The sequence below is a fragment of the Panicum virgatum genome, chromosome 7N, assembly GCF_016808335.1.
Source record: "Panicum virgatum strain AP13 chromosome 7N, P.virgatum_v5, whole genome shotgun sequence".
NCBI lineage: Eukaryota > Viridiplantae > Streptophyta > Magnoliopsida > Poales > Poaceae > Panicum > Panicum virgatum.
Genome location: NC_053151.1, coordinates 41,309,588 through 41,325,538, shown reverse-complemented (window position 1 = coordinate 41,325,538; position 15,951 = coordinate 41,309,588). Strand labels below are relative to the sequence as shown.

Here is a 15,951-nt window from a genome sequence, read left to right as displayed (position 1 = left end):
AGGATCTGCTTCCGATCGACCGATCCAGAGAAAGGGAAGGTTATATGGGCTGTTTGGTGGTCTCTTGGGCTGAGCTTTCTTAGTTTCTTCTTCTTTTCTTTATATTTTCCTTTTCCTACCATTAAAATGCATTAATATTTATTTATAAAAAAATACTAAAACGTATCCGCGTATCGGGTTTTTTTGGGAAAATGACGTATCCCCGTATCCGTATCGGCCCGATACCGATACGCGTATCCGTATCCGTGCTTGCAGCTAACTGTGGCTCCGTGATAGATAGGCAACTTTGGCTGGTTGCTTGACGTAGTATTGTACTAAATTCAGTTTTTCATGGTTCCTCTTTATTTAGAGTTAGAGCGCCCCACCTAGCCAACCCGACCATAAAACTCAGGTGTTATAGTGGGAGGGGTGAGAGCCTTTATCCTTGGTCCAACATTCCCCCTACGGCGTGCGAGCCCGGCGTAGCCCGCAGCAGGTTCTAGTGCCCGGCGTAGCCCGCAGCAGGTCTCAGCACACGAGAGACGCAGGGGAAATCGCGCAGCGGAAATGCGTGGCCGGGAGGGATCGAACCCAGGACCTCGGCTCTGGTACCAAGTTGGAGTATATTGAGTCCATGTGTGTAGAGGCCCATCTAGAGGCCCATGTATTGGATCTATATATACCCACCCATCTAGGGTTGGAGGAATAGAGCAATTATTCCCGTCATTATGGTATCACTAGCCTAGGTTAGGGTTTCACGCCTCCTCTGTTTCCAGCCTCCTCTGTTTCCAGCCGCCGTCGCCCCTGGTGCCCGCCGCCGCTGGCCATGGCTGGCTGGCCGCCGGCGCCGCCGGCCCCCTTCTTTCCCCCCTCCTCCTTCCCTCCCCTCCCTACCTCCCCCTCTGCTCCCACTCGCGCGGATCTGGGCGCCCCGCCCGGTTTCCCTGCAGCCGCCGCCGCCATGGACTCTGGATGCGCCGCCGTCGCCCCTGCGGTGGTCCTAGCCGCCGATCTCGGGCCGGACGCGGCTGCACCCGCCGCTGCAGGGGCCGGGGACGTCGCCCCCCTTGCTCCAGGCGCGCGCCCTGGCGCGGGTCCTCTGCAGCAGACCCTGGAGCCGCCTCCCGTGGTGTAGCAGCCCGTGGAGGCCGCCATGGCCGCCGCAGGTGCCGATCTGGCCGCCCTGCGGGCCGCAGCACAAATGCTGCAGGCCGCGGGCGCCGATCCGGCGGTCCTGCGGGCCGCAGCCCAGCTACTACACGCCGCGGGGGCTGCTCCTGAGGACGCGGCCGCCGGTCCCGCCATTGCTGCTGCCCACCACGCCTCCATCGCCGCAGGTAAGCAGCCCGTCGTCGACGCCGCGTCCGACACTGCGTGGACCGGGCTCGGGATGCCGCCCGCGGATGCGCCGCTCTCCGCCATCGCCATCCGCGGGCAGCCGGCCGACGCTGCACTCGCCGCGGCCCTCCTCGCCGCCAAGTCGGAGGCTTCGGCGGCTCAGGAGCGGGTCCGCGCAGCGTCCCTCGCCTGGGAGCGTGAGCGCGCCACGGCCGACGCCCTCGCTCTCCGGGTCGCCGAGGCGGAGCGCTTCCTCCGCGTCTCTTCCGGCCGGCCCGTCGACCCCGAGCCCGGCGCCTCTTCCTCACACCAGGCCCCGATCGCTGGAGCTGGAGCTCGGTACGACCCGACTGACCCCATGGTCGCCCAGCTCCACCTCCAGGCGGCCGGCGTCCAGAACATCAGGGCTCTGGTATCCGTCCTCCTCGACCCCGCGTCCTCCTCCTACAGCCGCTGGCGTGACCAGGTCCTCCTCACCCTTCGCCGCTACGCCCTCGACGACCACGTCCTCGTCGACTCGCCGATCGAGACGCGGGACGTGACGTGGCTGCGCCTCGACAGCGTCGCCCTGTCCTGGATCTTCGGGACCATCTCCCTGGATCTTCAGGACCTCGTCAGGACACACGGCGGCACCGCGCGGCAGGTCTGGGTGGCGCTCGAGGGGCAGTTCCTCGGCAACGCCGAGTACCGCGCCCTCCAGCTCGACGCCACCTTCCGCACCTTCGTGCAGGGGGACCTCTCCGTTGGTGAGTACTGCCGGCGGATGAAGAGCATGGCCGATGTTCTTCACGACCTCGGGGATCCAGTGTCCGATCGGGTCTTGGTGCTCAATGTCCTACGGGGACTGAGCAGCACCTACGACCACCTGAAGGGCTGGATCGCCCGCCAGAGGCCCTTCCCCACCTTCCTGCAGGTCCGGGACGACCTCGCCCTCGAGGAGATCACCAGGGGTCTCGCGCCCGGATCGTCCTCGCCTACCCCCGCCGCGCTCGTTGCTGCTCCACCGGCCTCCTCCACTGTTCCTGCCACCTCCCTCCTTGGTGCTACTCCCGCCGGACAGACCGGAGGAGGGGGGCCGTGGACGTCGCCGGCGATGGGGTGGTGGTGGTGGCACTAGTGGCCCTGCTTCTGGGAACACCGGTACCGGTGGGGCCGTCGGGGCGGCGCGCCGACACCGGCTCCCGCTCCCGGCCCTGCCGCTGGAGGTACGCCCTGGCCATCCTTCAGCAACCCATGGTCAGGGCGCATCTCGATGTGGTCATTCCAGGGTCCGGGAGGGGGGCCTCGTCCTCAGCTCCAGCCGGCGGCCATGTTCACTGGCGCTGCTCCACTCTTCGCGCCTTCCTAGACCCCGCCCGCTCAGCCCAGCCAGCAGCCGACCTGGCCTGGGGGGTGGGACCAGGCCGCTCTGGCGCAGTCCTTCAGCACCATGGGACTGACGCCGCCGACCAGCACCGAGTGGATCGCCGACTCGGGCGCCTCGTTCCACACCACTCCCAATGCTAGTATCCTCTCTTCTGTCTGACCCCCACACCCCTCTTGTCCTTCTTCTATCATGATTGGTGATGGGTCTTGCCTTCCTGTCACCGCCGTGGGTTCTGCTCCTCGACTTCCTACTATTCTTGTTGCTCCTCAAATAGTTCACAACCTTCTTTCTATTCGCCAGTTTACTGCTGACAACTCATGTTCTATCGAATTTGACTCCTCTGGTCTTACTGTGAAGGATTCAGCTTCCCGGCGTCCGCTCCTCCGATGTGACAGCCCGGGGCCCCTTTACACTCTTCGGCTTCCTGCTTCCGCTGCCTCACCTTCGGCTTCTTCGTCTTCTGCTTTTGCCGTGACGCCTTCTTCCACCACCTGCCACCGCCGGCTTGGTCACCCCGGCCGCGACGTTTTGGCTCAGCTCCGCCGTAGTACCAATGTTCCATGTACTAGGGCTCCTGCTGAGCCCCTCTGTCATGCGTGCCAGTTAGGTCGTCATGTTAGACTTCCGTTTTCTGTTTCTTCTTCGCATGCTGCGCATGCATTTGATCTCATTCACTGTGACCTGTGGACATCTCCTGTACTCAGCATGTCTGGCTATAGATATTATCTGGTCATTGTTGATGATTTCTCTCATTACTCTTGGACTTTCCCTTTGCGCGCCAAGTCTGAGACCTTCCCCACCCTCCTCCACTTCTTTGCCTGGGTGTCCACTCAGTTCGGCCTCACCGTTAAGGCCGTCCAGTGTGACAACGGGCGGGAGTTCGATAACTCAACCTCCCGGTCTTTCTTCCTGTCTCGAGGTGTTCAGCCGCGTATGTCTTGTCCGTATACCTCTCCTCAGAACGGCAAGGCTGAGCGGATGATTCGCACGACGAACGACGTCGTGCGCACCCTTCTGATCCAGGCTTCTCTTCCCTCGCGCTTCTGGGCTGAGAGCCTCCACACCGCCACCTACCTGCTCAACCGCCTTCCGTCCACTGCTTCTCCTGCTCCCACACCACATCACGCTCTTTTCGGTACCCCTCCTCGCTACGACCACCTTCGGGTCTTCGGGTGTGCGTGTTACCCTAACACCTCCGCCACCGCTTCTCACAAGCTGGCGCCCCGCTCGACTTGTTGTGTGTTTCTTGGGTACTCCCCTGACCACAAGGGGTACCGATGCTTTGACCTCACCTCTCGCCGCATTCTAATCTCCCGACACGTCGTCTTCGACGAGTCGGATTTCCCCTACTCCACTTCTTCCACATCTTCTCCTGATCCCGAGCTGGCGTCCCTATTTCCGACTGACCCGGTGGTCCAGCCACCGTTACCTGTCTGTCCTTTTCCTGCAGGTTTTCTCGGCGCACCGGCACCACTTCCGGTGATCCCTGCTGCGCCGAGCGCGGCCCCGGTGCCCACAGTCGCGCCATGCGCGGCCCCCGGACCTCCGGTCGTGCCGCGCACGGACCCGGTGTCTTCTGCTGCGCCTCGCGCGGCCCCGGTGCCTTCCCTTGCACCTGAGCGGTACGCTCAGCTGGTGCAGGTGTACCGGCGTCGTCCGGCGCCGAACCCGGCGCTGCAGCGGTACGCTGAGCCGGTGCAGGTGTACCGGCGCCGTTCCGCGTCAACACCGGCGCCGCCTCCTGCTCCGGAGGCTCCTGCGACGCCGACACCGGAGCCGTCGCCGCCGCCGCCTCCTCCGGCTCCCTCTCGAGCAGAGCTGGAGGTGTACCACCTGCCGGTCATCTATCGGGATCCTCGACATATACATCCCATGGTGACTCGGCGGATGGCGTCCCAGACCGCGACTCTCTCCGCCACCGAGGGAGAGCCGCGGGTCTCTCCGGTACCCTCCTCTGTCCGCGACACCTTGGCGGATCCTCACAGGCGTCGCGCGATGGAAGAGGAGTACGCGGCTCTTCTTGCCAACCAGATGTGGGACCTCGTGCCGTGTCCGTCTGGTTGCAATGTGGTGACTGGCAAATGGATCTGGACGCATAAGCGTCGTGCTGACGGCACACTGGAGCGCTACAAGGCTCGCTGGGTTCTCTGGGGGTTCACTCAGCGGCCTGGTGTGGATTATGATGAGACTTTCAGCCCGGTCGTGAAGCCCGCTACGCTGCGCACGGTCCTCTCACTTGCGCCCTCGCGCACTTGGCCTGTGCACCAGCTGGACGTGAAGAATGCATTTCTTCACGGCACCTTGTCAGAGACTGTTATCTGCTCTTAGCCAGCGGGATTTGTGGACTCGAGTCGTCCGGATATGGTCTGCCGGCTCAACAAGTCTCTCTATGGACTGAAGCATGCTCCACGGGCTTGGTACTCTCGGTTCGCCACGTTCTTGCTGACACTGGGGTTCACCGAGGCCAAGTCTGACACGTCTCTCTTCATCTACGGCCGTGGGGATGAGACGACATATCTGCTGCTATATGTCGATGACATTGTGCTCACAGCTTCCAGTCAGCAGTTGCTTCAGAGTGTCATCTCCTTTCTGCAGCAGGAGTTCACTATGAAGGATCTTGGTCAGCTCCACCACTTCTTGGGCGTCACTGTTGAGCCTCGCCCGTCTGGTCTCCTTCTGCACCAGCGGCAGTACGCCCTCGATATTCTGGAGCGGGCTGGGATGACTGATTGCAAGCCCTGCTCTACTCCAGTCAACACTCAGGCGAAGCTGTCTGCTGATCTGGGTGATCCGGTGGCTGACCCTACAGCCTACCGGAGTCTGGCCGGCGTTTTGCAGTACCTCACCTTCACCAGGCCGGACCTCACCTACGCTGTTCAGCAGGTTTGTCTCCACATGCATGATCCCCGGAAGTCACACCTTGCTGCGCTGAAGCGTCTCCTCCGGTACGTCCGTGGCACTGTGGACCTCGGCCTGTTACTTCACCGCTCGTCCTCTGCTGAGCTGGTGGTCTACACTGACGCTGACTGGGCTGGCTGCCCAGACACTCGTCGCTCCACCTCTGGCTACGCCGTCTTCCTGGGCGGCAACCTGGTCTCTTGGTCGTCCAAGCGGCAGCCGGTTGTCTCCCGCTCCAGTGCCGAGGTGGAGTACCGGGCTGTCGCTAACGGCGTGGCGGAGGCGTCCTGGCTACGACAGCTCTTGGCGGAGCTCCACAGCCCGCTCGCCAAGAGCACGCTCGTCTACTGCGACAACGTCGGCGCCGTGTATCTCTCCACCAACCCCGTCCAGCATCAGCGGACGAAGCACGTGGAGATCGACCTACACTTCGTGCGCGACAGAGCCGCCATCGGCGATGTTCGGGTACTCCATGTCCCGACTACCTCCCAGTTTGCTGACATCTTCACGAAGGGGCTGCCCTCGTCGACCTTCTCGGAGTTTCGATCCAGCCTCAACGTAGCCGGTGGCTAGTTGTGGCTGCGGGGGGGGGGGGGGGGTATTAGCCCTTTTGTGCTCTACTTGTACTCTCATCTTGTCCAGTCTTGAACACCGCTCGTCGGTTGTTCAGACTGCGGGGGGGTGTTAGTTTTCTTGTTGTCCAGTTTTGAACACCGCTGCGCCGGTAGTTCAGACTGCGGGGGGGGGGGGGGGGGGGTGTTGGAGTATATTGAGCTCATGTGTGTAGAGGCCCATGTATTGGATCTATATATACCCACCCATCTAGAGTTGGAGGAATAGAGCAATTATTCCCGTCATTATTTAGTTCTCCTTGTTGCATCTCCTCATCGTAACAACCTGTAATTACTCTTGTCCATCTTAACTGAGGAGGCAATGCACCTGTTCCTAGAAAATGGTTGTCTGCGACCATCGCTTTATGGTAGACATACATCTTGATGGAGAGAATAATGGCTTGTATTCCTCCAAACCCTAGAAGGGTGGGATATATAAATCCTATACATGAGCCTCTAGATGGGCCTTTATACATGGGCTCACATATACACCAACACATCTGTTTTGCAGCCTTCTCTTCATTTAAACCAAATAAAAAGAGTGCAAAGAGAACTCTATACCTATGTATGTAGCAGGATATCATACCACTGTGTCTCCAATTTGATTTAAGATGGCATTGTTGTAATAGAAGTTAAGGCTAAGGCTTTACATTAAGTCAACTGAAATTTTTTTCTGTCCCCAAGATTAGTTAGTTGTGGCACTTGCTTCTGTTGTTTTTATGTACTACTCATGGGTTCATCAAATCTGAATAATAGTAGTTGAAAAAGGAACTGTGGAATGGTTTCCTGTGGTTGTTCACAGAAGTTTGTGCTTTTTGTTCTTTTTTTTTTGGGACAAAACGTGGTTTACCTGAACTTATATTGAAAGCCCAGTCTTATTGATATTACCTGTTTGTTTTCCATAATTAGTTAATTACTTCTTACTTCTCTGCTGGTATCTAAAACTATAGGAACAAAATCATAATCTCAAGAAGTATACCGTTGTAAAGTGTCATGTTTGGGTTACTTCATGTCTTTTCATCTCATGTACCCTCTTTTCATACTTGAATGTTTAATAGTATCAATATGATGCATGCAGAACTTGCGCCATCAGTTCAGAAGCAGCCCAGAGCCAACCGGAAGCATATAGATAACATTACTTTGGCTGAGATAGCGCAGTACTTCCATCTTCCAATCAGAGAAGCGTCAAAGACTCTCAAAATTGGAGTAAGCATACTGAAGAGAAAATGCCGGAAATATGGGATACCTCGCTGGCCACACCGCAAAATCAAGTCTCTGGAGTCCCTCATTAGCGATCTTGAGGTAAATATGACAGAGCTCTCTATTTCTCTTCACTTGTGAATTTGCCAGTGAATGCCTGTCACCATTGTGATGCGCAAACTTGTTGACGCCTGCATAACTCATAGTCTTTCACTCGTGCAGTATGTGCTTGACGACGATCAAGGAGAGGATGCACAACAGGAGCTGCAAAAGATAGAGGAGGAGAAGCAGGCTGCTGCGATAAAGGCCCTGACAAAGCGGAAGAAGATGCTGGAGAACGAGAAGGAGATCATACAGCAGAAGCCAGCCTTGGACCTGATGACTGAAACCAAACTGTTCAGGGAAGATGTTTTCAAGAGGAGATACAGGGCTAGTAAGAGTGTAGCCAGTGAAGCGGAAGAAGATGCTGCAGAGCGAGAAGGAGATCATACAGCAGAAGCCAGCCTTGGACCTGATGACTGAAACCAAACTGTTCAGGGAAGATGTTTTCAAGAGGAGTACAGGGCTAGTAAGAGTGTAGCCAGTGAAGCGGAAGAAGATGCTGTAGAGCGAGAAGGTGAATGGGAGCCGATCTAAATTTCTTCGAAATTCGAATCGTCGGCCTATATTCCAAAATCGCCCAAGCCCTCAAGCGTTCTGACCAAAGTTTGGAGTAGCTATTGAAAAGCTAAACCAACACAAAAGGCCTCGAACAAGCGAGCGAAACCACGAAGCAAAACGGAAGCGAATTGGAAAACTGCAGAACTGATCTGCCAGGACCGGTCTGACCGGTGCACTGGACCGGTCTGACCGGTCACGCCTGTTCAAAAACTAGCAGACCGCTCTGACTGGTCTTGCCAACCGGTCTGACCGGTGGTACCCAGAAAACCCCCAAAATCCAACCTTCAAACCACGAATCTCGAGCAAATTGCATTCAAATTCAATGAAACTCGGAGGAAAGCTTCGTTCCTACCCCAAGAACGTATCCCCAAGAGATCTCACCCTAAAGATATCCATAGCACGAGAATTTCGGAATGAGATCAAAAGGGATGGGGTTTTCTCTAGAACTCAAGAAATCGAATTCGAACGAACTAGTGATTCCAGAGGGTTTAGGACAAGGCTAGAAGCACAGGAATCACAGCAAAGAACTCGTGGAACCATCGCAATCGTGTGCACCAAAAACGAAACCAAAATCCATCACAACCGGGCACAAAAACGATGAGATTGACTCGATTCAAAAGCCCAGAGCGCGCGATGAGGATAGGGTCTCATTTCCCAATCAAATCTCACACAAGTTCTCAACAATCCATCAACTAAATCTACCCTAAAGGGAAGAACGAGGGAGAGAGACACAGGGGCGGCGGCCTGGAGAAATAGAGAATTCACGGACAAGTTCTAAAAGCCGCACCTAACCTAACACAAGTGAAGGGGTATTTATACCCGCGGGACCGGTCAGACCGGTACGTTGGACCGGTCAGACCGGTTGGTTAGACCGGTCAGACCGGTGCCAGGGACCGGTCAGACCGGTTGGCCTGCAGCACCCCCTGTACACGATCTCATCCGACGGCCGAGGTTCTTTCTTTGAAACGAAGTCTTCTCCGCGATGCCGTCGTCTTGATGAAGATTCAGTCCGCGGTTTTGGAGGGTCCGCGAAACCCGGGTAGGTGGCCGGTTTTGAGAAAACCGCCAAAACCTCACGCGCGGGAAGATTCCCGCCTCCACGCCGTGGCCCTAGACGACGTTCCCGCCTCACTTCCTGACGGCCCTAGACGCCGCCCGACGCCCGTCAACTCCTCGCCCGCAGCGAGGCCCTAGACGCCGTCGACGCTCGTCGCCTCCGTCAGTCCCAAGACCGACGCCCGTGCCTTCACGACTTGGCGTCTTCGACCGCCGTCCGCCTCCTTGGTTTTGTGGCGCAAACCAAGAAACCCGCCTTCCGTCGCCGCTTGCGCCCTCGATCCAGGAGTGGACGCCACAGCTGCCGCCCGGTCCGAGCTCCGGTCCCGGCTGCCCTTCACCGCCGTCCACCGCACGGTCCATCGGCCACAGCACCTCCACGGCAGCTCCCCATCGACACTCGACGCCCGTGCACCTGCAATCCAAAGACCAAGCGCACGATCACACCGCACGGTTGATAATTCACTCATCAGATGCAGGATAGAGTACTCTCGTTCCTCAATCTCCCCCTTGATGAGTGCATTGTCAACACACCACAAACGAACCAAGAGAAGTGAAACCAGAGAAGAACAAAGAAGCACGAAAGAGAAGAACTCAAGCAAGTGACAAAAAGCTCAGAAAGATCGATCCCCTAAGACAAGGGCAAAAGCTCGACGCAATCGATCAAAAGCCAAAACATGACTCCTCAACGACAGAGGTAACGCTCGACGCAGTCATGCAGGAAAACCAGGAGCCAAGAACAAAGCATAAACTCCTCAAGCAAAGTTTTTCCCTCTCACAGGTGCAACTCTCCCAAAATGATGCACTCTCAAAGCCCTGTGCACAACAAGTTTTTCAAAAACCCCCTTGTTCGATTATTTCTCTCAAAATTCTCCCCCTTGTTGGCACATGCACACATCAAGCCTAAAAAGACCTAAAGCTCCCCCTGAAGCTGAAACTCCCTCTGAACAGATGCTATGCAACGAATGCAATGCAGGAGGTGTAAGTGAAAGCATTCAGGGATACAATGATATGAGCAACATCTAGTCACAAGCACGTGTGCATCCATAAACAAGACCTGCATCTTGCTCGACATGGTATATCAAATCAGTCTAGAGCTAGGCAAGTTCAGTTTAGGAGAAATAAAAGCATCACCCATGATCTAGCACTAACAAGTAGGAAATGGAAAGCAGTGCTACTCAAACTCATACAGGTGAGCCAAACCAGCCAAAAGCATATTGCGCACATTCATTTTTCAACCAAATTTATATGAAGCAATTTTTAATACCAGGGGTTGAAAGCTTGTCATGCTTTACTTAGCAACGAGGTCAAGCCTATGTCAAAGACAATCAGAAGCTTAAAGCCTATGTCAAAGACAATCAGAAGCTTAAAGCACTCATTTCAGTCATGCACAGCCTTGCCCGGGTTCTCACAAGTGCAAAGTGAGCCGTCCCGAAAACTCGATCAGTGCGACAAGCAATCCCACCTGGATCTTTTCTGTTAGAAATCAGAAGATTAGAGATAATCTCATCCATAGGTTAGGGCTAATCCTAGCCATTAGATTAGACCAATAACTGATTAGCAGTTAACCTTGTAAACCCAACGGGTGTATCCGTTGGTGTACGGATGCGTCCCTCCTCGTACGGACGCAACTCTCCAGTGTACGGTCGCGTCCTTTGGTGAAGGGACGCGTCCTCCCGGTTCTCCCTGTACATATATATATATATATATATTCAAAGATCAATGAAATCATTCAACTGTTGTTCCCAAATCTTGTTCATTTACTTTCACGCTTTAACACGTTATCAGCACTTTGCTCTTCTGAACAAGAGGCAAGAACAACGCAGAGGCACATGCCTCTGAACCCCACGGTAAGAACCATGACGCGAATCAACATCAACCTACCTTTGCATGTTGTTCGTCAACTGTTCTTCGCACTTCGCCGCGTCGGAGGAATGCGCCATGGCCCCATCCGTCACCATGGACAGCGCCGCAGCGTCTTCGAGCGCCTTGGGCCTCGTGTTCGCCGCAGCGCCGTAAATGGAAGTGGATGTGGCCGCATCTTTGCTTCTGCTGTTCGCAATCTCCGACAGATGCTCGTCGAGGACGCCGCTGGAGCCCAGTTCGTCGCGGCCGCCAGGCTTCTCCGCTCGCACCGCGTCTGCAGAGCCAGCCCCCGTCTCCTCGCCGAGGCATGGACGGTGCTGGCCCAAGCAATGTTGCGCCACAAGCGGTCGAGGCCCCGGCGCCCCCAATTGTCGAAGCACCGGCGCCGCCCGTTGATGAAGTGGTTGCCGTTCCCATGGAGGAACCGATGTCTCCGACACCAGCACCGCCACGCTACTGGTGTGATTTCTGCAAGGAATTCACGCTGATGCCGCACCGTCGCCCACACTCAGCCTCTCCGACTCCAGTGGTGACAAGGACGGGCGTTCCCCCGCTCGATCCATGGTTCCTGAACACTCAGGCTACACCCGCGCTCGACGCTGTGGAGATTGAAGAAGAGGATGCAGTCGTGTCCGGCCCTGGAAGCGGCATACTTATCAACCCTGGTGGCACGCGAGCGGCAAGGACCGGCGTACCACCGTACTACATCGCCGGCCCCTCGGTTCCTCCGGCGGCAGAGGCACCGGCTTCTCCGCCCAAGACACGCGCCGAGGCTGCAGCGCGCATGAAGGCTCAGGCCCTCCCGAGTCCTCCTCCGGCCGAGGCCCTGCCAACCTCGATGCTCCGGCGCCTCCTCGGTCGCAAGACGGCGGCAGTGGACCGGCGCCCCGGACTCCGCCGCACCGGCGCCTGGAACCCGACGGATCTTGGCCTCCCGAGCGCGGAAGTCCTCAACATGGCCGTCGGCGGCAGCGGCTTCTACTCTCCCGATGAGGGGGAGTCCTCCTCCAACTGAATCAGGCGAGCAGCGGCTGCACAGTGGTGAACGGCGGCGGGGTGGTCAAGTGGCGGCGGCTGTTTCCCGGTGTCCAGCGGCGTGGAGTAGGGTTGCAACCCTGCTGCCTGCCAGAGATGCCTCTAAAGAGGCCGTGAAGATGGCCCAATGGCCTACGCTCGGACCTCCCTTCCTGCTGTTCGTCCTGTGCACGCTTGATGGGCCAAGCTAATGAACGTGGATTCATTTCCAATCCACATGGCTGGCTGGCCTATTATCTTTATTATTTAGTTGATTTAATTTCAGCAATAATTCGCATAAGACTCTGTTAGTCTCCAGTAATTATGTGCTGTAAAATATTACTCTTATGTTTAGTCGCTGACTTTAAATGTATTTGTACCTATGATATTTTATCATTGTAAAATATCCATTTGTGATATTATTCAAAGTATTTGTCCCGGTATGTATGACAAATCCGATAGATAATATCCCTAGCGACCATGATCTTGCATATTTATTTATTAATTTATTTCTTTTGCAATCGATCATTTTAATTAAGACCCTTAATTTTACGTTTTTCCAATTTCAAAGCACTACGCGTTTAAATAATGGATGCAACAAGTTATGTGTATTTTTCTCATTAATCAATTGTATAACACGTCTATAATCGTTTTGTTGGCCACTCCACAAGGTAGCACCACAATTGCTACTGCGGGATCTACACTAAACAATATTTAGTGTCTATCCTCAACGTGCGTACCCAACATTACCACTTAGAACATTTGGTCTACATCTTTTTATAAAAGATAACTACCATTAATTCTGCATCCGTATTGGCCACTCTAGCACCATAGTTGCTACTGCGGGATCTACACTAAGCAATACTTAGTGACTATCCTCAACGTGCGTACCCAATACATTTGCGAATTAAACAAGGTCTACATCATTAATTGATGACTACCTTTAGACATGTTCATACAATTTACACTAACAATTTGGCATCTACTGTTAACACAGATTATGCCCAATTCGAGGTCTACACCTTCATGGTGATCGACTACCTCCATTATATTGTTATGTAAATAAGATACACCATCATTAATACAAGATTTATCTTGTCTTTATTTTGCATCTCATTACAACACACCTCAACATTTTAAGTTTTACTTAAAAATGTTTGATGGTTTGCCTCGTGTTGGATAAATGACCATCAAAGAAGTTTAATCGCTCTTGATGGTTTCCATTATCCAACATGGTCAATGGACGTAAGGTTAAACTTAATGCTCTATGGATTGATACCAATATTTGATGCTCCTCATAAGAGAGCATCACTTGCTCATGATCAATTTAAATATGGAGTTTTATTTAAATAAAGCACCATACACATCCAGATCACACATATGTGTATCTCAAAGGATGCAAATCAATGCACTGGCTAGCTCTCAATAAGTGATATGAACAACACAAGGCAATAATTTTGCCCAAATGCCAACTATGTTTGGCCATAATTTTATCTCTAGGACTTCATGTCCACTTGAGAATAAAAGTTATGTTGTTCCAAATATCCTCATTATTGCGTTTTTGCGATTAACCGCAACTTACCATATGAATTCTAGAAAATTCCTACAATACTTCAGGTCTAAATGTATGATAAACTCTAATGAGTAATCATCATTGGCATCATAGTGATGCTCCATTAGCACCTAAAGTACAGTTGAATTTTTAGGATCATAAAAAGCTTTGGTCATGCTACTATTATACTCCCTATTGGTACTCAATTAGTAATCACGAATCCAATATTACATTCTGATTCCATAATGTACCCAATTCGATTATAGAGATATCCATCAACGTGGTTTCCATATTGAAACCCCAAGATGACAACCAACGGAATATTTTCTCTTAAAAATGGATATGGCAAATCAGGTGCTCATACAAGGTGCCCTCTATTTGATTGGACTACACATACATAGTATACATATTCTATATGAGTGCAAATTCAAATTCGAATATTGCCTCACTCTATATAGAATTGTTTGGGATTCAACTAGATGGAAAGGGATCTTGATTACTGGACCATTGTCTTGCTAACACAACTATGAGAGATTATGCTCTTTCTATGGGCATTCAAGTAATCATGGATGCATCAATGTATCCCGATTCTATATATACCATATGTAGTTTTCATATTATCCAGTTACATGGTTTCCACTGAAACCCAATACTAAGGAGCGATGATGAAAATCTTCACTCTATTTAGTGCAACATATATGAAAGCTAATTAAATTCTGCATATTCTTTCCATATCATCTAGGGTGTATTATACATACATCAATCCCATATTTACATGTTGCGTACACAATAATTCTCTTTTGATGCCAACAAGACTTGGCATATTTTCCTAGGTTTTTCAATCATAGGAATAACATGAGAATTATTATCAATTCTATTTGTCATAGCATCAATATGAGCCACTCAATTTCTTGAAGAAATTCAAGTACATACTAGTGCTTCACTTAACCATTTATTGTGGACCATATGTACTCACTTTTGATGCATCTATAATATAGTCCCACATGTGTGTATTATCTTAGTCATAAGAACCACTGATATACCAAACTTATTTCTCTAAATCTTCAATTTAGAGCAAATTATCCTGGACGCGGGATAAATCCATTTTACATGGAATTGTTTGTATTTTGGGAACTATATATTTTGAGTACCTTATGTCCATACCAATAATGGTTTGTTTGAATCTCTTATTGAGAATCAACTTAATTGCATGACCCATTAAAATAGAATTGTAATTACCAACACTAAGTTGTTTTCATGTGGCCTTACACACCACATCCATAATTCAAATTCATCAAACTGCACTTATACAACTCCCTCCGTTGTAGTATGTACGTCGAGCTTTGGCCACAGCCAAACATTCCCTATCTGCGCATCGAGTATGTTTGCACATACCGATATCACCACCCCAACATACCAATGGGCATTAGGGGTCCCAATGAGGTATTATTATCCGTCATTCATACAATACCTCGGATCTCTATAGGGGATTTATATAGCCCGTATGTTGATCACAATTTGAGGAGAATTCCAGGCATTAGGGGGAGACTTATACCACACAAAGAATGCCAGGAATCAAAAGAGTATCACATATTGATATTCAATCCTCATATCCACGTACCAAAAAGAATCTAAACCAAATCGTTTATACCATCTTATATTTTTGCATCATATTGCAAAGAATCTGCCAAAAGCATTTACTGATAATAAGGGTGTCACAAAATCCTCTTATCCTACTCACAATGTGCCCGAAAGAATGGAGGTACCAATGAAAACCATTCATCTCCCACTTCCAAAGATGAGGGGGAGAAGTACGGCCGCTTGTAAGGATAATGCTCTAAGCAAGCATCTGAGGATACCGAGGACTGATCTATCCTCCAAGTCAGTAAATCCAAGCCAACCTCAAAGTTGGTAGACACCCAATGGACGAGCATCCAATACGAGGATCGAAGTCCACCCAAATCAATGGTGCATCCAAATTCTGATTTCGGGATATCGGAACACCCTGACTCTATAATAATGGGAATGACAAAGAGTCCAAAAGGGTTAAAATTTTCACATGCTATATTGATTCCAAGCAATGAATCAATCATTTAAAGGCTACAAAATGTCGCGACATATACTCCTCAAAGATTGTTGTATACCTTACTGGATCCAAACCAAAAGTCCTAGGCAGAGTTTCTTCACACTCAAATTGGGTCAAACTAAAAGGTGGCAATCAAGGAGAATTGTTCTTGTTCAATGATGAGAAGTATTAGTACAACTGATGTCTTCTCTCACATAGCTTCTTTTAAGAAGCAAGGTGGTGAACAACGAGAGCTTGTAGCATATGGTTTCACGCGGAGATCCAGCATAATGTTAACATACCTAAGGGTATGTGTGAAAATTATGTTCCTAAATTCAATCATTGG

General features: G+C 51.9%; 1 protein-coding gene across 2 annotated transcripts in view; it reads left to right on the top strand.

The window, feature by feature from the left end:
- Window positions 1–15,951, top strand: part of LOC120683040 (protein RKD5-like) — a 29,519-nt gene that overhangs the window by 2,734 nt on the left and 10,834 nt on the right. Inside the window, exons 4-5 of one of the 2 annotated variants that reach the window (XM_039965052.1) lie at window positions 7,271–7,494; window positions 7,615–7,890. In XM_039965052.1, coding sequence (XP_039820986.1) covers window positions 7,271–7,494; window positions 7,615–7,890 — 500 coding nt within the window. Of the gene's footprint in view, window positions 1–7,270; window positions 7,495–7,614; window positions 8,020–15,951 lie in introns of those variants that run through there. The other variant, XM_039965050.1, reaches the window with a different exon arrangement.